Source organism: Triturus cristatus, chromosome 2_2 (genome assembly GCF_964204655.1).
Source record: "Triturus cristatus chromosome 2_2, aTriCri1.1, whole genome shotgun sequence".
Classification (NCBI taxonomy): Eukaryota; Metazoa; Chordata; class Amphibia; order Caudata; family Salamandridae; genus Triturus; species Triturus cristatus.
In genome coordinates this window covers 1,141,237,836-1,141,264,787 of record NC_140582.1, presented here as the reverse complement: position 1 = coordinate 1,141,264,787, position 26,952 = coordinate 1,141,237,836, and the positions used below count along the sequence as shown (strand labels likewise).

The window sequence follows — 26,952 nt, the reverse complement described above, 5'->3', positions numbered from 1 at the left end:
CAGGTAGCACAGCAGCAGACCCCCTCGTCTCGTGAGCTTCAAGATGCCTGACGCCTCCCTGCCTGCCTGCTTCCTCTGCCTGCTGGCCCTCTCCTCCGCCTGCTACATCCAGAACTGCCCGCGAGGCGGCAAGAGGTCCTTCCCGGACTCCGATGTCAGAGAGGTGCAGTATGTGCCACACGTGTGCGTGGGCATGTGGGCGTAGGCTGCGGTCTGTGCCTCCCTGTGTGTGCGTGTATTTCAGAGAACTCGTGTCTGTGCCACCCTGTGTGTGTGCGTGTACTTCAGAGCTGCTGCCTGTGCTTCCCTGTATGTGTGTTTACACCAGAGAGCTGTCTGTACCACCCATTATGAGTGTGTGTACTTCAGAGAGCTGTCTGTGCCACCCTGTATGAGTGCGTGTACTTCAGAGAGTGGCAGCCTGTGCCACCCTGTATGTGCGTGTACTTCAGAAAGTTGGCTGCCTGGGCCACCCTGTATGAGTGTGTTTACTTCGGAGAACTTCGTCCTGTGCCACTCTGTATGTGTGTACTTCAGAGAGCTGTCTGTGTCACCCTATATGTGCCTGTACATCAAGGAGCTGCTGCCTGTTCCACCCTATATGTGCATGTACTTCAGAAACTGCTGCCTGTGCCACCCTGTATGTATGCATGCACTGTAGAGCTCTTCTTCCTGTGCCACCCTGCATGTGTAAGTGTATTTCAGAGAGCTGTCTGTGCCACCCTGTATGTGCATGTACTTCAGAGAGCTGCAGCCTGTGCCACCCTGTGTGTGTACTTCAGAGAGCAGTTCCCCGTGCCACATTGTATATATGTGTCTACTTCAGAGAGCTGCCGCCTGTGCCACCCTGTGCGTGTTCCTCAGAGAGCGGCTCCCTGTGCCACCCTGTAAGTGTGTGTTTACTTCAAAGAGCAGCTGTATGTGCCACCCTGTATTTGTGTGTGTACTTCAGAGAGTGTCTTCCTGTGTGCCCTGTATGTGTGCGTGTACTTCAGAGAGCTGCTGATCATGCCACCCTATGTTGCATGTACTTCAGAGAGCTGCTGATCATGCCACCCTATGTGTGCATGTACTTCAGATAGCTGATGTCTGTGCCACCCTGTATGTGTGTGTGTGTGCGTACTTCAGAGAGCTGTCTGAGCCACTCTGTATGAGTGCGTGTACTTCAGGGAGCTGCTGATCATGCCACCCTGTGTGTGTGTGTGTGTGTGTGTGTGTACTTCAGAGAGCGGTTGCCTGTGCCACCCTGTATGTGTGCGTGCACTTCTGTGACCTGCCTGTGCCACACTGTATGAGTGCATGTACTTCAGATAGCTGCTGTCTGTGCCACACTTGGTATGCATGAATTTCAGAGCGGTGCTGTCTGTCACCCTGTATGTGTGGGTGTACTTGAGAGAGCTGCAGCCTGTGCCACCCGGTATGTATGAGTGTTCTTCAGAGAGTAGTTGTCTGTGCCACCCTGTGTATGTGCGTGTACTTCAGAGAGCTGCATCCTGTGCCACCCTGTGTATGTGCGTGTACTTCAGAGAGTTGCAGCCTGTGCCACCCTGTGTATGTGCGTGTACTTCAGAGAGTAGTTGTCTGTGCCACTCTGTATTTTTGAATGTACTTCAGAGAGCTGCAGCCTGTGCCACCTTGTATGTGTGCGTGTACTTCAGAGAGCTGCTGATCATGCTACCTTGTGCTTGTACTTCAGAATGCAGCCTGTGCCACCCTGCATCTGCACATGTACTTCACAGAGCTCCTGCTTGTGCCACCCTATGTGTGTTCGTGTACTTCAGAGAGCTCTTGTCTGTGCCACCCTGTATGTGGCATGTATTTCAGAGAGCTCTTGTCTGTGCCATCCTGTATGAGTGTGTATACTTCAGAGAGCGGCTGCCTCTGTCACCCTGTGTGCATGTACTTCAAAGGGCTGGTATATGTGCCACCCTGTATCTGTGTGTTTACTTCACAGAGCTGCAACCTGTGCCACCCTGTGTGTGTGTATTTCAGAGAGTTGTCTGTGCCACCCTGTGTGTGTGAATGTACTTCAGAGAGCTGCTGTCTGTGCCACCCTATGTGTGCGTGTACTTCAGAGAGTGTCTCCCTGTGCCACCCTGTGTGTGTGCGAGTACTTTGAGAGCAGCTTTCTATGCCACCCTGTATGTGGGTGTACTTCAGAGAACTCCTGTCTGTGCCACCCTGTGTGTGTGTACTTCAGAAAGCTCCTGTGTGTGTGTACTTCAGAGCGCTACAGTCTGTGCCACCCTATATGTGGTGTAATTCAGAAAGCGGCTGTCTATGCCACCCTGTCTGTGTGTCCTTCAGAGAGCTCCAGTTTGTGCCACCCTACGTGTGCGTGTACTACAGAAAGCTCCTGTGTGTCTGTACTTCAGATAGCGGCTCCCTGTGCCACCCTGTGTGTGTGGGAACTTTAGAGAGCAGCTGCCTGTGCCACCCTGTATGTGTGTGTGTGATGATTAGATCTGTGCTGCCTGTGCCACCCTGTGTGCGTGTGTGTGTACTTTACAGAGCTGCCTGTGCCACCCTGTATGTGTGTGTGTGATGTTTAGATCTGTGCTGCCTGTGCCACCCTGTGTGCGTGTGTGTGTACTTCACAGAGCTGCCTGTGCCACCTTGTATATGTACTACAGAGGTGTGCAATATATTCTATACAGTATCCATGTATAATTAGGCGAGGTGTACACTACAGCTTGCTTGTACAGAGGTGTACTCTACAGCTTGCGTGCACAGAAGTGTACACTACAGCCTGCGTGTACAGAGGTGTACACTACAGCTTGCGTGTACAGAGGTGTACACTACAGCTTGCGTGCACAGATGTGTACTCTACTGCTTGTGGGCACAGAAGTGTACACTACAGCTTGCGTGTACAGAGGTGTACACTACAGCTTGCGTGTACAGAGGAGTACACTACAGCTTGCGTGCACAGAAGTGTACACTACAGCTTGCGTGTACAGAGGTGTACACTACAGCTTGCGTGTACAGATGTGTACTTTACTGCTTGTGGGCACAGAAGTGTACACTACAGCTTGCGTGTACAGAGGTGTACACTACAGCTTGCGTGTACAGAGGTGTACACTACAGCCTGCGTGTATAGAGGTGTACACTATTGCTTGTGTGCACAAAAGTGTACACTACAGCCTGCGTGTATAGAGGTGTACACTACTGCTTGCGTGCACAGAAGTGTACACTACAGCTTGCATGTACAGAGGTGTACACTACAGCTTACGTGTACAGAGGTGTACACTACAGGATGCATGTACAGAGGTGTACTCTACTGCTTGTGTGCACAGAAATTTACACTATAGCCTACGTGTACAGAGGTGTACACTACAGCCTGCGTGTAAAGATGTGTACTCTACTGCTTGTGTGCACAGAAGTGTACACTACAGCCTGCGTGTATAGAGGTGTACACTGCTAGTGTGCACAGAAGTGTACGCTACAGCTTGCGTGTACAGAGGTGTACACTACAGCCTGCGTGTATAGAGGTGTACACTACTGCTTGTGTGCACAGAAGTGTACACTACAGCTTGCGTGTACAGAGGTGTACACTACAGCCTGCGTGTATAGAGGTGTACACTACTGCTTGTGTGCACAGAAGTGTACACTACAGCTTGCGTGTACAGAGGTGTGCACTACAGCCTGCGTGTACAGATGTGTACACTACAGGCTGCGTGTACAGAGGTGTACTCTACTGCGTGTGTGCACAGAAGTGTACACTACAGGCTGCGTGTATAGAGGTGTACACTACTGCTTGTGTGCACAGAAGTGTACACTACAGCTTGTGTGCACAGAAGTGTACACTACAGGCTGCGTGTACAGAGGTGTACACTACAGCCTGCGTGTATAGAGGTGTACACTACAGCTTGTGTGTACCGAGGTGTACACTACTGCATGCTGTGTGGGTGCATGCTTAAAATCTTCAGAGAGTTGAAGGTTATTCCACCCTCTGTGCATGAAGATCTGTGCCTATGTATACGTGTGCACTGATACACAGTGCATAATGAACATCAATGTAAGATCGATACTATTACTACGTGTCAGAGAGGTAAATCGAGGTAAATCCTGCGTGCATGTGTATGTCGGTGATGTGAACACTCTACACCTTCTGTGCTTGTGTACTTTCTCGAGATTCAGTGCAATATGTTCATGATTTGCGCATGTACAAGTGACTGAGGTGTACACAACTACCCCCTGTGTGCACATATACGTATGCAGTGTATACACACATCACTTACTGACATATACTGTGTGCATGTATGTGTGTGTACCTCGCGCATATACATACGCACAACACATGGAAGATGTGTGCATGTATCTGGGGGGGGGGGGGGGGTGCAATACCGCACCATGTGTGCATATGTGCATCAGAGATTAATCACATTTCCCCACGTGGCATGAGTATGTGTGTGAGGTGTGCACTGCCCGCTGTGTGCACGTATACCTGGGAGAGGTGCATTACATTCCATCCTCTGCATTGCATCTTTGAGCGCGGTGTGCACTCCTGCATCTTGGTGCATGTACATTTAAGGGCGGCGCACACGATCACACCCTTTGTGCATGTGTACCTCACGGCGGTGCGGTGTACTCCACCGTATGGGCATCAGGCGCGCAACACCAATTGGACTCACAGGGCTTCAGCCTACGGCAACCCCCCTCGTGTGTGGCAGCCCGGGACGAGACAGCTTATCGGGCACACACAAAGCCGCACCCGAGCACTTCACAGGTCTTTAAAAGACCATTTGCATGTTAATGAGGCTTTGCTGTTGTTTCACCCCTTCTAAGAGCCCCTGCAGCTCCACTCTGCCTATGGCTTAAAAGATTCAGCCCCCCCCCCCCCCCGAAATTTTTTCTTACCACCCCCAACCGACCCCCCCCCCCCCCGCCACTCTGTGTAAATGTACATGTGCGCGAGGTGTACCATCCTGCCTGCATGTGCACTTCACAGCGGTGCAATACATTCCGCCCTATATGTATGTGTAGGTGACGTAGCCTCCCACCTCTTGTTCCTGGGGTGCAGTATATGCCACTCTGTGTACGTGTCGCCATAAGAGGTGCGAGATATGCCAGCCTGGTGATCGTGTGCTTCAGAGGAATGCAGTATCTTATACCCTGTGCGCATGCGCACCTCAGAGAAGTGTAGTATATTTCACCCTGCGTGTACACGTGCTTCAGTCAGTGAGCTGCGCCAAATGTCATCCTGTGTTCAAGTGTCTGTCAGGGGGACGAGGTCACTGGTTGTCGCTGCTTGCGCACGTAAGTCCGTGCTAACTCCCAGGCGCTGTCGGTTAACAAGAACACTATAACCCTTAGTGTCAAAGTTGGCGGCCTCTAAGCGCTGCGTGTGCTCAGTTCATCGACCTTGAGAGGATGAAAGGCTAGGTTACCCTTAACAGTATACCAAGCCATGACCTGAAGCCGTCGCGCAGAGGTCAGCAGAGGGCACCTGCTTCCAATGCTCCTCGTGACTCATAGGCCTGGGCCGAGTCCTGCGGTTGATAACCGTGAATACGGAGTGCGTGACCCGTGCGCAGTGTTTATCTTTGGAAACGTTATCCTTTTTAATTTACAAAAGTACCCGCGTTGAATCGTGCTGCCTTCTACGCCATTCAGATACGAAACTTTGAAATGAATTCGCTGCGTTGGTCTCTGGTCGTGCTAGGCGCTATCATATCCTGCGCACAGAAAGAAGGGCGGTGTGTGCTAGACGGACTTTCAGGACCTTGGCCAGCTCCTCGCCACGGAGAGGACGCGCTCGCCCAGTGCAGTCTCAGTGGCGTAGCTAGCCACTTTGCCGACCGTGGGGGTCCCTGCCATTGCCGCCCGCGGCGGCCGTAAGGTCGGTCGGTGGGGGTAGAGGGGGGGCGGGCTGGAGGGGATGCTGTAGATTTTCCCGCGATTGCCGCCCCGCGCAAACGCGCAAACTCGTGCCGCCTCCCCCCTTGCTACGCCACCGTTTACAGTATCAATGCTGTGGTTAGTGCGACTCCGTGCACTGCGCGCTGTAAGGCACATCCGTGACAGTAAGCCCCGAGGCCACTGCACGCACTGCTAATTTATCATATTAAGAATTCGGGAACATGGTCACTACATTTACTGCACGGCACATCACACGTCACTGTGAACTCCAGAGCCGAGACCACTCTATTCGGTGAGCCGGATACCACACTGAGCGCAGGGACCGAAGCCACAGCAGACACTGCACCTGCTACTGCATGGCACCTGCTATGATCCAGGACCTCAGTCTGTGAACTCTAAGATACGGGCGCTGCATTCACTGCACGGCACGTGACGGCACGGCACCTGCTAACACACTGTGAACTGCACGGCACATGACGCGTCGCTGTGAACTCTAGAGCCGAGCCCACTCTCTTCGGTGCGACTGGCAACACGCTGCGTCCCAGAGCCGAAACCACGACATGCACTGCACCTGCTACCGCACTGTAAACTGTGAACATGCTGCTTTCACTGGACGTGACACGACTCTACAATGCCAACTCCCGGGGCAGTGTCCCTGCATGAAGTACACTGTGCAGGGCTTGACACCAAATTATCAAATTGAGAGCAGAGATCAGTGCATCTGTTGCACCTCACCACAGTGTGAACTGCAGGGCTGACCCACGCATCCATCCATCGCACTGCACTTGGCGCCAAATACGGTTTAAAATGCAGGTGCTCTGCATTCACTGCACAGCAGCAAACAACGCATTGCGCATGCCCGAGAGCCAAGGCCTGCCCCATTGTTTTCACTGCACAGGTCGCGACACTGCACTGTGAGTCCCTGGACACGGGCAGACAGCGCTAGGTTAATCGTGCAGTGCATGCCACTGCACTGCGACGTCCGGGACATAGCCTGCCAACACCACACTACCTGGCTCTGTGACGCCAGGCCATGGTTTTGCCATCACCACACCGCCTGGCACTGCTCTGTGACGCCAGGCCATTAACTGCCATCACCGCACTGTCTGATACTTCGCCATCACTTTCAACGGGGATTCACCTTGCAGTGCCAGCCTTATACACACTGTGGCATTCACCACATACCACCTACCAATGCACTGTCACGCCAGGCCCATGGCCAGCACCACCGCATTCACCACATAACTGAAACAATGCGATCTGACGCCCGGGCCATGGCGTCCCTACACTGCCTGACATTGCACTCTGTGACGTCCTGGTCATGACCTGCACCATGGCGTTCACCACACAACGTCTGACACAGGTACTTCCGGGTCAGTTCGAGAACCACAGCATTCACTCTCTCCGCAGTATATAATCAGTCAGGTGAGATTGGTCTCCAGACTTTCAAGCCCAAAAAAGCCAGCCTGGAGTTCCGCTTCCTAGTGAAAGCGCTTCAGTCCCTACACCCCTCCCCCCCCCCCCCCCCCTCAGCTCTGCTTCCAAGAGAAGCATACATTTCAAAAGAGCAAAGTGGGAGATTTAAAAAAAAAAAAAAATCGGGAGAATGGGGCCTTCAATCGGGTTTCTGTCATGTATGGACTTTGGAAGTGTGCTGCTGCAGGATCGGACATTTGAAAGCAAATTCACGTGGTTTTTTTTATCACCTTTAAGAAGCATGGAGCGCAATGGCAGGCAGAGAAAGAGGGGGATGCAAGAGTTGTGCACTGGCCTGGCTGGTTGCGATCAGTGCATACACCCCCCCCCTCCCTCCCCCGTCAGCCTGGGCTGAAACAGCTTCCGGGCATACACACAGCCGCCGCCCCCCCCCCCCCCCTCCCCCCAGTACTTCACAGGTGTTTAAAAGACCATTGGTTGTTAATGGGGCTTTGTTGGTTTTTCACCCCTTCTAGAGCCCCTGCATCGCCATTCTGACTATTGCTGAAAGAATTAGCACGTTACACATTACCAAGCCCTGTCAGCTGAAACCCCGAGGAATCGGGCTTTTGCTTGCAGGAATCGGGAGGCGGGAGACTAGCCTTCAAATCGGTAGTCTCACGCCTGAATCGGGAGTGTTGGCATGTATGGAGAAGGGCTCTCCAAGTGATAGGGGACCGGTGTAGGATCCCCCACCCCCATCACCCCTCCGCCAGCTCTGCTTCCAGTAGAAGGGTTCCAAGTAAAAGGGACCCAGTCCCTACTAATAGGGCGTCACCGGCGGAAGTGGCCTCTTACCGCCCCATGAATACTTCATTACTCGCGAGCTCCGGCTCCCGCGCGGTTGCCGCTCCTTCGCACGCGTGCCAACACATAACAAGGGGCCATTAGGCGCTTGGTCACAAAGCATGAATATCCAGAAGAGAGTGGCCGGTAATGTTTCATGCATCAGGCTCGTGTGTACGCGCGTGCCCCTCACCTGGTCCACCCTGCTAGAGCTGAAAAGGGGTTAGGAGCCCTCCACCTGGAAACTCTGCGCCTTCGGGGATTTGCCAATAAAGCAACGAAAATTGTCTCATTTGCCCCCACGCCCCCTCCCAGTGGTGTCCCAAGACACTCGTGCTTCATCTGTCAGACACCGCACAGTCTGTGCTCTGTCATGCACTGCGCCCTAACACAGCACTTCACAGCGCCACGAAGCGCTCCTCGCCCGTTCAATGCGCTTTAAATCTAGACATTGTCCTCAGTAAGAAGTGATCCATACCAAAGGAGATTCTAGATCCAAAGGGCAGAGACCCAGTATCAGCCATTTGGTATGCGAGATAGCTCGGTTGGTTAATCCACCGGCATCACGTAAACGGCATTCAAGCTGGCTCGCCTCCACATTCATCCTCAAGAAGTCGATTCATTGGGCACCCCCTCTTGGATAAGGTAACAGTCGTTCAGTTACCTACTTTGGGAAGCGCATGGAAAGTCAGTAGTATGAACTTTGCAAGTACAACTGTTTCTGTAGTTCTTATCATGATCAATATTACTTATTGCGTTAAATAATACCGTTAGTCATAATTATATCAATATCAGGGTCGTGTTCGGCTCTCACTGAGCGCCGGCGCGACCTCCAGGTGCTGAATCTGCCTCTTCGCTGAAGTACCCTCGCTGTGTCTTCCAGAACTCCCGGCTGCTCTTACAGCGCAGCGCTGCTCTGCTCCTGTGCAGAGCAGCGAGCACAGCTTGGGGGGGGGGGGCACAGAGGTGGGGGATGAGTGGCAGGAATGTGGGGGCATGTTATCAAGGACGGCGTTAAAAATTATCACCGGTTACGCGACAGAAAACTGCCGCTAAAGCGGCGATAATGGACTTGATAATACGCCCTTGAGAATTCCCATAGAAGCCCATGATCTGGTGGGAACATGGGCTTCTACGGGAATTCACAAGGGCGTATTATCAAGCCCATTCTTGCCACTTTAGCAGCTGATTTCTACCGCTAAACTGGTGATAATTTTAACGCCGTCCTTGATAATATGCCCCATGGGTATATTATTTTAAAATTTGGGACCGGGGGGAGAGGTCATGTTCTGTGTGGCTCCCCATTACTCCTCTGCCGCTGGGTGGAGGTGACAGCCGAGGGTAGATGATGTGGGGGGCCATACATACTAATAAAGGGGTTTATTTATGAGAGCCCGGGGTCACTTTTGCACCACGTAAAGTGGTACATACGTGACCCAGGATTCTTAATCTGATTTATGAAGCCACACAAAGCCACCCTGCGTGACTTTGAGTGTCCTCATAAATCTTGAATAAGACAACGCAGTGCTAATCGCTGCGTTACCTTATCTGAGCCTGGGAGCCGTTCCATGGGCGTTGCGGTGGCTTTTCCCACATAACACCCATGGATTTCAACGTTGCCCAAGATTTACAAAATCATATAAACCTGGGGAAGAGCCAAATCCGTACGCGTCCCGAGGTGAGGCGTAACGAGGAGAAATATGTTTATTTTTCCTCGTTCTTTTGCTCATTCTGCAGCACACATAGAAAGAGGAAAACACCTCTTAGGATTGTTTTTGTGGAAGAAGGTACCCCCTCCTGCACACAAACAATCCTGCATGCAACAGAGGCATCCTTGGACCATTGTGCAAGGGTGCCTACATTAGCGCTAGGCTCCCGAAACGGCACCAGTGCAGGAAGAAAGGACAATAAGGTACCGTATTGTTTAAATACGGTGCATTCCCGCCCTTTTGCTTTGGCATAGAGCAGGGCAGCAAGTTCCCTCGCTCCACTGCCCGATGCCAGAATCCCATCAATGAGGCCCATAGAGTGGTAAGAAGGGAGTAACAGGGATGTTTCTTACCTCCGGGTTCGCTCTCGTCTATTTGATGTTACTTAGAGGCACTTGGTAAAAATATCCACGTCATTCAATGTTACTCGAGTATCATTCTATCTATGAATCTTGTGTCCATCTGTAACGCATCAGCACTCTTATACCTCCGGGACGAGTTCACACGACATAAAACTCCCCAAAAAAACAGTGGCCATAGGTCCCTCCTTGTCATCAGATGCTCCATTCCTTGATTTGCATCAGGAAATGTTTATTGTCATTTGTTCCCCAGAATCCCTCTGTTTATATTAATTATATCACAATTGGGGGCTTGTGATATCAGTGAACGTATACTGACAAAAATCCCTCCCGGGGAAGAGGGTGTCAGCATTCCGTGCACTATTCTTACTAACCTAAGTCACATCTTCACAGCACCTACACAACACCTATTTTACATTTCACATACCTATGTAATTAAATACCCATATCAAATATATTTAAGGACATTGTAAAACACCTACAGGTTCTGTAAATGTATAAAAATGACCACTACTAAAACCTGATGCCGTGGCCTCAACTTTTTCTACGCAAATACACATTTGCAGCAGTCGCCAAATATTCCATCACTTACCGCATAATTTGCAGATCTTAGGAAAAACCTTTCTTTTGTAGATCAAAGAGGTCAAATATTACAACACTTCCGGTGCACATGATGCAATCTGTGCCCTATATTTCACAAAAGTTAAATGGTCACCCGCACCTGGTGATTACTGTAATGAGTCATTTAAAGAGGTAAAATGTTTGCCCAGAAAGTTTGAACATCCCCATGTGATAGGCAGCAGAACAGCTTGTTTTCCACTAGGTACAGCGATTTTTCTGTGTCCTAGAAAATATAGGATAAAGTACCCCTTGCTCTACACTATAAAGATATTGAAAGCCACAACAAGGTAGAGAACCAAGTTCACGAAGATTTTGCTGGGAGTAGGCGTGGCTTTCTCTTAAAGTACTCCTGGTTTAGTCCTGGAATTCTTTTTGCTGGTTTACTCCTGTAATTCAGGAGTAAACCTAGAGGTCCGTATAAATAGATTGAACTACTTGAAATTAATTGGTAAAATCCCTACTCTACAGTACCCCATTGGTCATATGATACATCTAATTTCTCCTCCCATGTTAACTTGTAAATTATTTAATAAAAGTGGCAATCACATAATTACACTGCGAACATTTCCCAGCCAGTAAATAACACATTGGCTGCCTGATGCCAGTTTGCCTCAGCAGATGTTAACTCATCGAGTCATTTAAATGTTGTACTGTCTCCTGTTCGACCTATAGTCTTTGAGGCTACATAAACTACCCAGTTGGCCCTATGGGCAAGGATATACTATTTAGTACCATTTCGTAACGTTGTTCTACTTTACCCCATTGAAATTTGGAGCAGGGTGTGCTTTTTTGAAGAATCTAACATCAATTTGCCCTATTCACAAACACATTTTTAAAGCTTGATTCTGCGTAGAAATCTGAACTTTAATTAATTAGATTTCCCTTTAGTCTTGTAGTTAAAATCTGACTTTTTGGGAACTCACCGACGTTTCCAGAAGTACTCCTGCGAAGCTCTGGATCCAATGCACAAATTTTGTTTCTATGAGTATGACTTACTCCAGGCTCTGGTTTGACTTTTTCGTGTATTTTTATTTGTAGGAATGCTCATTCACTGAAAAAAACTTCCCACAACTTTAACTTTGCTAGAGGCATATTATCAAGCACGGCGTTAAAATTATCGCCACTTTTCTGCCACTAAAGTGGCGATAATGGGCTTGATAATATGCCGCAGAGAATTCCAATAGAAGCCCATGTTGACACCAGAACATGGGCTTCTATGGGAATTCTCAAGGGCGTATTATCAAGCCCATTATTGCCGCTTTAGAGTCCGTTTTCTGCCGCTAAAGCAGTGATAATTTTAATGCCGTTTCTTGATAATAAGCCCCCTAAAGTCCTAGAAATGTACGAGTAGGCACACTTGACTCTAGATACAATAAAGTAAATAACAAATAATACAGAGGTGGGACATACACAAGTGTAAATGACATTTAAGGCAGAAGTTAGGTAAAACCACTCTCAGAAAATACTCTGAGAATCAGGTCTGGATATTCAGGTGCAATTTATATAAGGTGTCATTTATATCTAGGATGGCAGTAAGGCACCATTGCTGACAAGAAAAGCTTCTTGAATTGTGCTGTGTGAGTGGTGCGGTCTCCTAGGAGTATGCCTTGATTTTTCAGTGAATTCCATTTTCACACGAGTTAATTCACACAGGCATATTTGGTCTTGTGAAGATGCCAGAACAAGTGTAAATGACTTGCAATGTTTCTTTTCTGCTTTTTCTCCAACTGAAAAATATTTTTCTCTTTGAGAAACGCCTTCCCTTATAAATTCACAATTTTTTGGGATGTACATCTAACCCATGGATACTCGCAAACATGTTCCAGGGGGCCAAAAAGTTTGCCTGTCATGTGATCGAGGGCCTCACTGATGACGGGTGTGGGGTGTAAGATGGGCATAGGGGAAGCAAAGCGTGTACCTATAAAGGCTAGAGTGCACAGTATCAAGGAAGAAAACCTGGGATAAATGCCAGCTCCCCCACTTGTGTGATCCTAGACAATTGTTTGATTTCACGTTACCTTCTCTTTCTTCATTATCACATATAAGAGGACAGCAAAATTCCTCCCTTCAGGATGAGCACTGTTCGAAACCTTCTCTTGTGTTTTATTTGCTAAGCTATAATGTTATCCGTGTATAAGAGGAATACTGGCTGCTCAGATGGTAAACAAGACCCGTGACTTACCTCTCAGTTCACTATTTGCAGTGTTGCCAGGGTGGAGGGGAAGAATGAATGTTTCTAAATTCATCTTAGCAAACTGTCACTTTAAAGAAAAAAAATTCTCAATGCAGTGATATAATCTAAAGTACTAAGAGGAAGTTCTTCTGCGTGTTAATGAGATACACTTTTTGAATTTTGAAGAGACTATCAGATTTTTACAGTTGCAAAATGTCTTTAAAATGAATTAATTGATGCACGACACCTTAATTACTTCCTTTAACATCAGTTAAGCTGTAAATAAATGTCTCCTCCTTAATTTAACATATTTCTCACCCTTAGTGCTGAGTCGAGAAACAGCAGCCAGTGCTACTGTTGACCCGGGGGTCACATGTAAAGGTCAGGAGGGCTCCATGCGGTCCCCGGTCTGTACATTAGGTATCACTGATCTAAGCATTCCATACCACGAACATTGGTTCACCGCTGCCTTAAAGCTCTGACCCCTTCCAGGGTGGGAATGAGCTGAGAAACCTTTGCATTCACATACATGTTTTGGGTACTGGTACATGTGAGTGAACGCATGTGAGTGTAAACTCAGATTTTCTCAGCCGTGGTCCGTGCAGGTCCCATTGGCGGGCACGTGGGGCCCGGTAAGGGGGGATTTCGAGGGACAATGCAGAGGAGAAATTAATTATTTATTTCCCCTCTGCATCGTCCCTCGAAATCCCCCCTTACATGGCCCCACCGCTGTTCCCTGCATGGTCCGCGGCTGCATTTTCTCCATACAAAATGTGATTTTCAACTCGTGAACCGAACTATTTGTGCACATGAGTTGCATCGGACATACGCAAATGGCTTTTTCAATGGGAATGCGTGTGTTTTTCTTCCATTTTATCCATCGCCCGTCATACCTATCTGTCTTGAAATTCCTCTTGGTAGAGTCTTGCAACTGTGTCGATAGCAGAATCATGTTCTATTCTATTCTATTCTATTCTATTCTATTCTATTCTATTCTATTCTGTTCTAGTCTGTTCTATTCTATTTTATTCTAGTCTGTTCTATTCTATTCTATTCTAGTCTGTTCTATTCTATTCTATTCTAGTCTGTTCTATTCTATTCTATTCTAGTCTGTTCTGTTCTATTCAATTCTATTATATTCTGTTCTAGTCTGTTCTGTTCTATTCAATTCTATTCTTTTCTATTCTAGTCTGTTCTATTCTATTTTATTCTAGTCTGTTCTATTCTATTCTATTCTAGTCTGTTCTGTTCTATTCAATTCTATTCTATTCTAGTCTGTTCTATTCAATTCTATTCTATTCTAGTCTGTTCTATTCTATTTTATTCTAGTCTGTTCTATTCTATTCTATTCTAGTCTGTTCTATTCTATTCTATTCTAGTCTGTTCTGTTCTATTCAATTCTATTCTATTCTATTCTAGTCTGTTCTGTTCTATTCAATTCTATTCTATTCTATTCTGTTCTATTCTATTCTATTCTGTTCTGTTCTATTCTATTCTGTTCTATTCTATTCTGTTCTGTTCTATTCTATTGTTTTCTAGTCTGTTCTGTTCTATTCAATTCTATTATATTCTATTCTATTCTATTCTGTTCTATTCTATTCTATTCTGTTCTATTCTAGTCTGTTCTATTCTAGTCTGTTCTGTTCTATTCAATTCTATTCTATTCTATTCTAGTCTGTTCTGTTCTATTCAATTCTATTCTATTCTATTCTAGTCTGTTCTGTTCTATTCAATTCTATTCTATTCTATTCTAGTCTGTTCTGTTCTGTTCTATTCAATTCTATTCTATTCTATTCTAGTCTGTTCTGTTCTATTCAATTCTATTCTATTCTATTCTAGTCAGTTCTATTCTATTTTATTCTCGTCTGTTCTATTCTATTCTAGTCTGTTCTGTTCTATTCAATTCTATTCTATTCTAGTCTGTTCTGTTCTATTCAATTCTATTCTATTCTATTCTAGTCTGTTCTGTTCTGTTCTATTCAATTCTATTCTAGTCTGTTCTATTCTAGTCTGTTCTACTCTATTCTAGTCTGTTCTATTCTATTCTATTCTATTCTAGTCTGTTCTGTTCTGTTCTATTCTATTCTATTCTAGTCTGTTCTGTTCTATTCTATTCTATTCTATTCTATTCTGTTCTATTCTATTCTGTTCTGTTCTGTTCTGTTCTATTCTGTTCTGTTCTATTCTATTCTATTCTGTTCTATTCTATTCTATTCTATTCTGTTCTGTTCTATTCTGTTCTGTTCTATTCTGTTCTGTTCTGTTCTGTTCTATTCTATTCTACTCTATTCTGTTCTATTCTATTCTAGTCTGTTCTATTCTATTCTAGTCTGTTCTATTCTATTCTAGTCTGTTCTGTTCTATTCAATTCTATTCTATTCTATTCTAGTCTGTTCTGTTCTATTCAATTCTATTCTATTCTATTCTAGTCTGTTCTGTTCTGTTCTATTCAATTCTATTCTAGTCTGTTCTATTTTATTTTATTCTAGTCTGTTCTATTCTATTCTAGTCTGTTCTATTCTATTCTATTCTATTCTAGTCTGTTCTGTTCTGTTCTATTCTATTCTATTCTATTCTATTCTAGTCTGTTCTGTTCTATTCTATTCTATTCTATTCTGTTCTATTCTATTCTGTTCTGTTCTGTTCTGTTCTATTCTATTCTATTCTGTTCTGTTCTATTCTATTCTATTCTATTGTATTGTATTGTATTCTGTTCTATTCTATTCTGTTCTATTCTATTCTGTTCTATTCTGTTCTGTTCTATTCTGTTCTGTTCTATTCTGTTCTGTTCTATTCTATTCTACTCTATTCTGTTCTATTCTATTCTAGTCTGTTCTGTTCTATTCTATGAGTCTTGTAAAGCGCATAGCTACCAGAAGGCCTCCCAGCGCTAGAACAGTTATCATCGTCATCATCTCACCAGCAGGAACTAATTACTTTAAAGCCAAGTTGATAAGGCCTTACGAAAGGAGAGCTAGCGGGAGAGCTGGCATAATTCAAGGGTGAGAGTGTTCCATATTGCCATCCATAGTTTCCAAAAACTACAGGTTTCGAAGACTGTAGTCGGCTGCACTGCTTGTTCTCTCCACAAACTTCGTTGGTTTCCAGCACATGGACCAGGTGGGGGTGGCTTCAAATGCAGCCAATGAGCAGGCAATTTTTACAGAGCCATTGATAGTGGCCCTCAGTCAATTCTCATTTGGAAATAGTTGACATGGGGTTCCTGAAAAGAAGCGATTTGCAAGGATCTCCTAATTGGTTGATTAGAAGAGTGAAAGAAAGATTAAGTCTCCTAGTACACAGCCACAATTTAGGGGCATATGTACAAGGGGATTGCGCCACCAGAACGTCACTTTTACTGACATTCCGGTGGCGCGATGCCCTGCTCCATATTTACAAAGTGGCATTAGGCCACTTTGGGTGGCTTAACGCTGCTTTGTAAATATGGTACCTTTACACGCAGGTATCTGCGTGAAAGGGGCATGCAATGGGTGTTGCTGTTTTGACGCTGCCTCAGATTTACAAGGAGGTGTAAATCTGAAGTAGCGCCAAAAATGAACACCATGCAAAAACAGGCGTTAGCTTGGCACAATGAGGAGAAATATTTTTATTTCTCAGTTTCTTTTTCTCTTTCTATGTGTGCTCCATTTGGCAGCAGACATAGAAAGAGCAAATCGCCTTTAAAGATTGTTTATGTGCAGGAATATGACCCTTCCTGCACATTAACAAATTTCCCTGCAACACCGAAACCCTTGCAGCATAGTGCAAGGATGCTTGCATTTCAGGGATGATTCCCTGCAAAGCAGGCACCCTTGCACTATGATGCAAGGGTGCCTCTGTTACAGGAAATCATCCCTGCAAAGCAGTCACCCTTGCACTATGATGCAAGGGTGCCTGTGTTACAGGAAATCATCCCTGCCATGCAGGCGCCCTTGCACTATGATGCAAGGGTGCCTGTGTTACAGGAAATCATCCATGCCATGCAGGCGCCCTTGCACTATGATGCAAGGGTGCCTGTGTTACAGGAAATCATCCCTGCAATGCAGGCGCCCTTGCACTATGATGCAAGGGTGCCTGTGTTACAGGAAATCATCCCTGCAATGCAGGCGCCCTGGCACTATGATGCAAGGGTGCCTGTGTTACAGGAAATCATCCCTGCTATGCAGGCGCCCTGGCACTATGATGCAAGGGTGCCTGTGTTACAGGAAATCATCCCTGCCATGCAGGCGCCCTTGCACTATGATGCAAGGGTGCCTGTGTTACAGGAAATCATCCCTGCCATGCAGGCCCCCTTGCACTATGATGCAAGGGTGCCTGTGTTACAGGAAATCCTCCCTGCCATGCAGGCACCCTTTCACTATGATGCAAGGGTGCCTGTGTTACAGGAAATCATCCCTGCAAAGCAGGCGCCCTTGCACTATGATGCAAGGGTGCCTGTGTTACAGGAAATCATCCCTGCCATGCAGGCGCCCTTGCACTATGATGCAAGGGTGCCTGTGTTACAGAAAATCATCCCTGCCATGCAGGCGCGCTTGCACTATGATGCAAGGGTGCCTGTGTTACAGGAAATCACCCCTGCCATGCAGGCGCCCTTGCACTATGATGCAAGGGTGCCTGTGTTACAGGAAATCATCCCTGCCATGCAGGCGCCCTTGCACTATGATGCAAGGGTGCCTGTGTTACAGGAAATCATCCCTGCCATGCAGGCGCCCTTGCACTATGATGCAAGGGTGCCTGTGTTACAGGAAATCATCCCTGCAATGCAGGCGCCCTTGCACTATGATGCAAGGGTGCCTGTGTTACAGGAAATCATCCCTGCCATGCAGGCCCCCTTGCCCTATGATGCAAGGGTGCCTGTGTTACAGGAAATCATCCCTGCCATGCCGGCGCCCTTGCACTATGATGCAAGGGTGCCTGTGTTACAGGAAATCATCCCTGCAAAGCAGGCGCCCTTGCACTATGATGCAAGGGTGCCTGTGTTACAGGAAATCATCCCTGCCATGCAAGCGCCCTTGCACTATGATGCAAGGGTGCCTGTGTTACAGGAAATCATCCCTGCCATGCAGGCGCCCTTGCACTATGATGCAAGGGTGCCTGTGTTACAGGAAATCATCCCTGCCATGCAGGCCCCCTTGCACTATGATGCAAGGGTGCCAGTGTTACAGAAAATCATCCCTGCGATGCAGGCGCCCTTGCACTATGATGCAAGGGTGCCTGTGTTACAGGAAATCATCCCTGCAATGCAGGCACCCTTGCACTATGATGCAAGGGTGCCAGTGTTACAGGAAATCATCCCTGCCATGCAGGCACCCTTGCACTATGATGCAAGGGTGCCTGTGTTACAGGAAATCATCCCTGCAATGCAGGCACCCTTGCACTATGATGCAAGGGTGCCAGTGTTACAGGAAATCATCCCTGCCATGCAGGCACCCTTGCACTATGATGCAAGGGTGCCTGTGTTACAGGAAATCATCCCTGCCATGCAGGCGCCCTTGGTCTATGGCACAAGGGTGTTTGTGTTGGCGCAAGTTAAAACACAGGGGTGCACCTGTTCTTGTGAATACAGCACATCCCAGCATTTTTTAAATGACGCAGCATGGTGCTGCAAAATTTGCAGCACCGTCATGCTGCGCCACGCTGTGAATATACCCCCTAGTGAGGTAAACCACATCTCCATTGGGAAACTGGTGAAGAACCCAAAGTTAAAGAGCTTTTTGATCTTTTGGGTCCACAAATAGAACTCGCAATTCAGAAATTGCTGGTACATCCAGATCCAATCATTAAGTGGGCAAATATACCAGAGGTGGGAATATACGTCATTTCAACACATCTTTCAGCATGCAAACATTTCAAATCGATCAATTTACATATTATTAATCTATTGGAATTTGTAGGAAGAGAATTGATTGCGGATCATTAGGGTTTGATGAACCGGTGTCCAGTTCAATCTGTTTTGCTGGGAATAAGCCATGGTGGCAGCTGAACCTTGCACGTTATGTCTCCTAGTGCATACCGTGTGGTCCGGGGAACAGAGGTCGCTGCTTCGGCCCCAACATCTGCTGCGGCGAGGAGCTCGGCTGCTACATCGGTACCTCAGAAACCGTGCGATGTGTCGAAGAGAACTACCTGCCATCGCCCTGCGAGGCTGGGGGCAAGTCATGCAGCATGGAGGGCAAGTGCGCGGCCCCGGGGATCTGCTGTAGTGATGGTAAGTGGTCAGCAGAGGGCAGTCTCAACTCACTCACCTGGAAGGCAAAGAAAAGCAATGACATTCATTACCGAGGGTAGCGTTTGTAATCCTTCATCTCTATCATTTCAATACTTTATTCGGTTTCGTAATAAAATCATAAAAGTACAATAAATTACACTTTTTCAAAAAATCTTAAAAACCCATTATTAACACCTCATAAATCAATTAATCACTTTTAAACTATATTGCAGAAGTAATCAAGGACTATATGAAATATTCTTCCTAGCATAAAAAACAGACCACTGAAAACTTGACATACCACAAAAGATCTCCAAAATAGGCAATGATTGAAGTAAAGGTAGGCAGGGCAACATTGTGTAAAATTCAGTGGTTTTGAAAAGGGTGTAATGGAGCGTTTTCTCAAGTCACTATAAAATTAACAGAAAAGGATTACGTGCATAGTCCTCTGTGCCATCGTGCAGTCAGAGGGACAATTTGTTAGGGTTATAGACCAATCATTCATTTCAGGGAAACTAATCAAACGATGAAAAGTATCCAGTCTTAGGCGGGTCAAAATGAATCTATGCTTTGAATTTAATGCAACTTTGAGGTAAGGTTGCATTTCCCACATAATTGAACAGAGTTATTTTTTTCAAACACTAGGCTTTGGAATTTCAGTGATCAATCTAAGGTTCTCAAGGTGCCTTATAAATTATTTTTTCAAAACTTTTCTACTGGTTGATTCTAAGGATTCAGGCGTCTCAAAATAATCAGTGTGCCCCAGGTCGCGGAAGAAACGTTGGATGTATATCCGCCATGGCATACGCAAAAACAAACTCAACTTGTGTCAACTTGTGTCAATCCCCAATGATGGCACGGTTTAAGCTGGTGTGTTCTGATGTCCATTCTTTATGCCATAATAATATGGACTGCATCATTATTAAATCTATTAGAAACGAACCCCCAGCACAGCATGACAGACATATATAGAGGCACTTTTAAGGATGGTAAGAAAATACCTTAAAAACTCATTCGCTATCATCTGCAAAGCTGTGCCTTTAGTGTGTCCCCAGATTCCCACTCGTATAATTTATTTTATTTATTTATTTTATTTAGAAAGTTTTATATAGCGCGAACATGACCACCGAGGGTATCAGAGCGCTTTACAGATTGTGCATCAAGAAGGATACAAGCAAACAAAACAGAATCAACAAAGTGAAAAAATTCACAGTCTTATAAAGTCCGACATTCTCGTGAGCCACGCAGCTGGGCCTCAAATCAAAGGCTATGGCCCCAGTGTCAAATGCAGAAGCCAGACTGAGGCAGAAATGTCTTCATCAAGAGCCTTTTGATATCTTTTTTGAAGAGGATAGTGGAAGGGTTCACCCTGACTTCAGGGGAAAGGGAGTTCCAGATCCTCTGAGTCATAACTGAGAAGGCTCGATTGTAGGTCTTTTTTCTCTTGAATTTTTGTGGTTTGAGCAATAGGGTGCTGGCGCTTCACTGAGTCATTTGGCTTTATAAATCTTTATCATCTCATGGGGGGGAGGGGTGGTTTGTGCCCAAGCGTCTAGCAAAGTTTCGTAAGGCTGTACATGCTTTTTTAAATTGTAAGTTCCTGGAGGGAATAGCACAGTTCCATGAGCCTTCTTTATCAAATAGTATACCCAAATATGAAAAAGTATTTGTGAAGCCCATATTAGTGCCCTTGATTTTTACATCTCAGCAGATAGCCGTTCTCCTCCCACACCTCATTATGAATGTTTTCGATTGGTTGACTAACAGGCCAAGATCCTGCATATACTCAACAACATTTGTGAGTAGGGTCTGTAAGCCAAGGGGGGTGCGGGCCATAAGAATGGCATCGTCAGTGTAGAGGAGGGCCGGGACAGGGCAATGTCCCACCTGTGGAAGAATTCTTTATCAAAAGGTTATGTCATTGACGACTGCACATAAGGCGCCTGAACATCATATTTAAAATATAAATATATAAATAAATAAATATATATATATATATATATATATATATATATATATATATGTATACATAGATACATATATGTATACATACATACATATATGTATATATACACTCAAAAAGGGCCGCCTTCTGGCCATGCATCGATGACTTCAGTTTGCACGGAGAGACCAGTAGCCAGCTCCCTTTGTCACTCCAAAAACATCAACTATGACCAACCAGGGCTCGGTCGAGGGAGTTATCTTTTCAGGGTTCCACCAAGGGGTGACTCTGAGACACCTAGTCTGCAGTTTGGGATTAAACCTATGGATTAGGGACACCACAAACTGTTTCCAACAACACAAAAACAGGGGAGAACTTCAGGGTAATAGGAGACAGATGGTAAGGATGCTTGCTAAACGACTTGTCAAGAACTTTCGTTCTTACACTGATGCCAGCTGTACCTTCAGCCAGGCACTGAAAAAAATGTGAACCAAGGCATTTAATAAAACCATAGACACCTAATTAAAGATATACAACGCATCAATATAGAACATATAGGTAAAATATAGACCAATCAAAACAAAAGAAATTCATTATAATCCTAATGGAAAGAACTTCAAAATCCAAAACAGCTTTGCTTGATATATTTTTTTTTGATAAGTAGCTTTCAGTTGTCCTTTAAGTGCCTATCAACACATATGTATGCATTGCTACTTATATTGCACACACCTAGCAAGCAAAGGAGCTCTGATCTTCCTCAAGAGAGGACTGCACACACACACACACACACACACACATATATATGTATGTATGTATGTATATATGTATGTATATATGTATATATATATGTATGTATGTATATATGTACGTATCAAGATCGCGGAGGCGATCGAAACGCGTCTGAGGCAGACACTTGTCTGACTACATGAAATAAAAGTCAGGAACTGAAACGTTAAACAGCGTGGTGTATTTTCTTTGGACGGCAGCATCGAGCATGGATTGAGGTCCGTACCTGCTTTCTAAACTCCCCAGTGTGCATTTGGGAGTTCATGACTTTGTTTTGATATAAAATATATAGATAGATAGATAGATAGATAGATAGATAGATAGATAGATAGATAGATAGATAGATAGATAGATAGATAGATAGATAGATAGATAGATAGATAGATAGATAGATAGATAGATAGATAGATAGATAGATAGATAGATAGATATTCCCGCGTTCCATTTCTTTAGGCACAGAGAGATGAAGTGATTCGCACATATTCACACAATGTTGAACCAAGTGCTGAGATCGGTATTCAAACCTGACTCCCCAGGTTCCAAAGTCAGCAGTTCTAACCACTAAGCTACACCTCCTCCTATAAATGGCTTTTTCATTTTATATCTGTTTCCAGTGGTTTTTTTTTAGATGGCCTACATTTGGATTTCTTGAGTCTCTGCCATGCGTTACGTTTCATTGTGTCCACATGGATGCAAACATGGCAGGCCATGCCTGAGAATGGGCAGGGCAGAGTAGGTGAACTGTTGTCGCCATCCATTCAATATTTCTATATCGACCCATCATAAAAATGGCAGAAAAGTTATCTGCACTAAAGCTGATGTAGAGCAGTTGGAACGGGCTGACTGTGCAGTAATGGCTTCCTGATATGTTTCTACTGATTGAGGCGAATACAACTCCTCTTTTGGAATTTAAGAAACTAGAGTCTCCCTGCAGCAGGCGAGACGATCCCTCTGCTGCCAGAGGCAAGCTGGGGAGCTGCTGATCCCTGCGGCGTAACAGAATATAATAGGGCCCCTCTGCAGAATGTAGGGGGGTCCCCTGAGTCTCTTATATCTCACAGATATTCATTGACCTTGGGCTGAATGGCGACCACTTGAACGGTTGGGAGGGCCTTTAAATGATGGGTCGCCCCTGAGTTGGGCCAGTCTCTTTAGGTGCAGTCCAGTTAGGCTTATGGATACAGGAAGCGGGCACCTTCTTTTCCAGGACTCGAAGTGCATTCTTGTCCTGGACCTGCTGATAATCAGTGGGCCCCAGCTTTAGGCACCTCCTAAGTACAGTACATTTATTTCTGCATTGTGATGTTTTCCAGCTTCAAGTGAGCATTATGGCCCAGATTCACCATTTGTTTCCAGTTTAAAATAAAAGGATATTAACAATACGTTATTGTTTATTAGTAAACACTTTGAAAATGAAAATACTTTAAATATCTTTTTTTCGAATTTTCAATGCCACCTTAAAGCCAGAAATCCCTGTAAACAAGTAGTTGTTCAGCGCATAGCACATCGCTGATCAACTTTCCAGTGAAATATATTTTCTAAATTGGAAGTTGAACTGAGCGCTGCGCTATGACCCAACAGCCAAGGGTTTTACCGAAAAGTCAGATCAATGAAAGTAGCATGGCCTGGTTTTCTGTGAAACTCTAATGACAGAGTAAACCAGGTGCAAACAAGGGGTAAGTGGGCTATCACGATATTCTTGCACAGAAAAGGTGAAATTGTGGCCAAATAGCACTTTTTATACTGCTCGCCCTTAGGCAGTTCTGAGTAGGTTACTACGAGTCCACATCTCACACAAAGCACTGATGGGTCACCAGAGCACAACACCTAGCATTGTGCGTAAGTCTAAGCCTGATGGGAACATTGGAATGTTGGGATCTCCATTGAAAACAATGTAGTGCTCCGGGCTTGTAATGGCTGGGAGAAGCCCCGGAGTTCCATCATTCCAAAGTTTGTTCACAGCTGTTGCTGTGAACAAAAGGCCTTACTGAGCTCACGGGTATTTCAATCCCCTCGGACTCCATGAGGCCTTTGTTTTATTTGTTATAACATTCTGCTTTCTAGTGGCAGAATATTCTAAAAGCCTTGTAGCCCTCCGTAACTGGGCTATATCAGCATTAAAGTCCCGCTCCTTTGCAGCGAGCCTTTTATAGCCCACAACGGTGGGCTGTAAGGCTGTATTAGAACATTGGAATATTAGGAGTTCCATTGGAGACAATGATGATCCCCGCGGCTAATAATGGCTGGTATAAGCCTTCGGCTCCAACATTCCAATGATTGTCTTTCTGTTTCTCCTTTTTGTATTGTAGAACATTCTGTCTTCAAGGGGTGCAGTGTTCTAATAGCCTTGTAGCCCTTCTACCTGGTGCTATACCAGTTATTAAAAGCCCTCTCCCTTCTTATTGGCCCTGTGCTGCGGCTCAGACCTATAACTCAGGTTCAAGGCCTTTAACGACTGATATAACCCTCAAAAGCGTGCTGTAAGGCTTAAGGATTTGGTCACTGGTAAAAAAAAACAACAGATAAACGTTTTTTCCAATATTGACTGTTGTAGCCTCGCAACATGTGACAAATGTATGCCGGATATAACTATTTTCCGGCAGTAATGAGTATGTTTCTTCTCAAATTGTTTTTCTAGAGAGCTGCACCCTGGATGGCAGCTGCCTGGACGATGACACTGAGCGGAGGAGAGGGCCCAATGAAAGAAACATGACCCTTCTGGATGGGACAGCCAGCGATTTCTTCCTCAAGCTTATGCATATGGCCAACAGACATCAACAGGGCAAGCACCAGTTCTACTGAGAGGGCAGCCCCATCTTATTTATAAAGGTCCACTCCACCTGCCACAGGTCTCCTACAACCACATCCTGCTGTCCGCTTCTGTTTCCTCTATTTAAAATGTACCACCAACTCACACCCAACAGTTGACTGTAAATACATGGGAAATAAAGTCTTTTATTGCACTGTGCTATTAAGCTGTAGGTTTTGGCTGTTTTTCTGTTTGGGCGCAGGAATGGCACATGAAGGCCACCATGGTTACAGTAACTTTTAAGCAATTGTGGGAACTCTGTACAATTTTCCTCCACCACCTCCAGAAACAATTGGCACGTCATGAGCCATACTCGCTCTATCCTTGGGTGCACTGCCTTGCCTGGCTTCATAGGGCCGCAGGGTGCAAAGGGAAATCTGATTAAAACTGTTGTTAACTAGATTATACCACGAACAGTAACAGAATACCCATCACTTAAGAACCGTAGTTCAAACATGGTGAAAACCTGCTCAGTTACTAATCCATCAGCAGAAACTGTGCCACAGACGGTAATTATACTAGAGCATAGGGTAAGAAACAACGTGCGGCTACACACCACTTTAATACCAGCACATGCAATTACAAGAGTATTGCCGCCAGGTCAGGGCATAATAATCAGGGCATGGCACAGCCCCTCCCCTGCCATCCTGTCAAGATGACACACTCTCTCTACACTTGCAATGAAAGAAGGGGGGACAGGAAGCTGGATATAGGTCCAGTGGCTCGTGCTCCCAAAACGTAGATAGTTTACTAAGGAGTGTCACTGCTCCTGAGAAAGTGAGTGTGGGGGGAGTCGTTTTTAGAAAAAGGTGGGAAAAAGTCACGGAGACTTTTACTTGAGTCCCTCACACGCCCCAAAGGATGTCATGCTTCATCATTGGGCGGTGCTCCTCATCAGGCTGGCGCTGCAATTCACTACGGGTCCCCCGAAGGGTCACTTTATCAGAGATTTGTTGTTGATCAAGCTGTATGGTGTGTGCGGGTCAGTGCTCAATAAGTAGTCAAGAGTGAGTTAAAAAATGGCTAGAGGGTATCAAGGGTAGATCAGTTTTAATAGGTGTGATCCCTCTATCATGATTAAAAAACAAAACAGTTAGGTGCTGCTCGAGGGTAGCTATGGCCCTTAGTAGCTAGAAAGATATAGTGCTTATTAGTGAAAGTGAAATGTATACGGTCAGGTCGACATGTTTCGCACTTTGATTTGGTCTCAGGAGGAGATCCTTAGCGCTTTTTCAGGACCAAGAAGGAGTGCTCGAGCAGACTAGAGGTCGGGTAGGTGCGAGTGCCTGTGCCTAGCGATACAACTGTTGTGACGATTAGCATGCTTTTGTTTGACTCACGGAATTCTATACCCACAAATAATAGATTGGATCAACCTTTAGGTCCCCTCAGTGGCACTACTACAATTAACGAGGCCACCACACACATTTTTTTTTCCCACTCCTTCTTGGTCCTGAAGAAGCGCTATGGATCTCCTCCTGAGACCACATCGGAGCACGAAACATGTCAACCCGACCTTTCACAGTCATGTGACCCTGGACACTGGCGGAAAAGCACATTTGGTTTAGGCAGAAAAACAGCAGCTTTCTATTTGCAGCATAGTAACATAAAACCCGACTTTACCATTATAGAAGAATTTAAACTACAATTAAAAAGAGTGGAAGAAGCATTTCTCTATCTGTTCCCAAACCGAAGCTAACACTTATTAAGTATAATACAGTCTATGGGAGAGATAGTCTTTACATTAAATATACCAATAAGGTGGTGACCACGTTTACCACGTTAAGAAGAGAGAGTACACTTTACCACTGATTAGCAGAGAAAAGTGCACAGAGTCCTGAAAGCCAACAAAACCGGGTCAGCAAAGGAAGGCAAACATCTAGGGTGACCTGGCAGAGAGGGCCCGGTCCAAGAGACAATCTGCGCCTGGACAATATGGTATTTGGAAGAAGAGTAACCCGACTGAAGGAAGAAGGCAGTGTGAGAATGTGCTGATCATGTGTCCTAAACACTATAACAACCCTGAGTGTCGCACACACATGAAAAAGAAAGGCAGCAGACATTAACATGTACTCCACGAACACACAATACCCCCTTAGCCAATAAAGAAGTTAAATACATAAAAACAAGCAAAAAATAGCTGCCCACCACAAGCACACCAACATCCAGGTACCAAGTGAAATCCAGGAAACAGTGCAATACATGCAGGAGAGGACCAGTGTCA

The 26,952-nt window shown here is 45.7% G+C and overlaps 1 protein-coding gene across 1 annotated transcript; it reads left to right on the top strand.

Moving 5' to 3' along the window:
* Positions 1–24,881, top strand: LOC146863255 (vasotocin-neurophysin VT-like). Its single transcript, XM_085643352.1, has 3 exons — positions 1–163; positions 18,990–19,191; positions 24,558–24,881. The coding sequence occupies exons 1-3, from the start codon at positions 44–46 to the stop codon at positions 24,719–24,721; spliced, it is 486 nt and encodes a 161-aa protein (XP_085499478.1). The 5' UTR covers positions 1–43; the 3' UTR covers positions 24,722–24,881.
* The last annotated feature ends 2,071 nt before the right edge of the window (positions 24,882–26,952 follow it).

Bases quoted from the DNA above. Each gene is read 5' to 3' on its own strand.
- LOC146863255 (XM_085643352.1), top strand. From the start codon at position 44: ATGCCTGACGCCTCCCTGCCTGCCTGCTTCCTCTGCCTGCTGGCCCTC. The intron at 164-18,989 runs GTGCAGTATGTG...TATGTCTCCTAG, and splicing joins CGGACTCCGATGTCAGAGAG to TGCATACCGTGTGGTCCGGG. The intron at 19,192-24,557 runs GTAAGTGGTCAG...TTGTTTTTCTAG, and splicing joins GGGGATCTGCTGTAGTGATG to AGAGCTGCACCCTGGATGGC.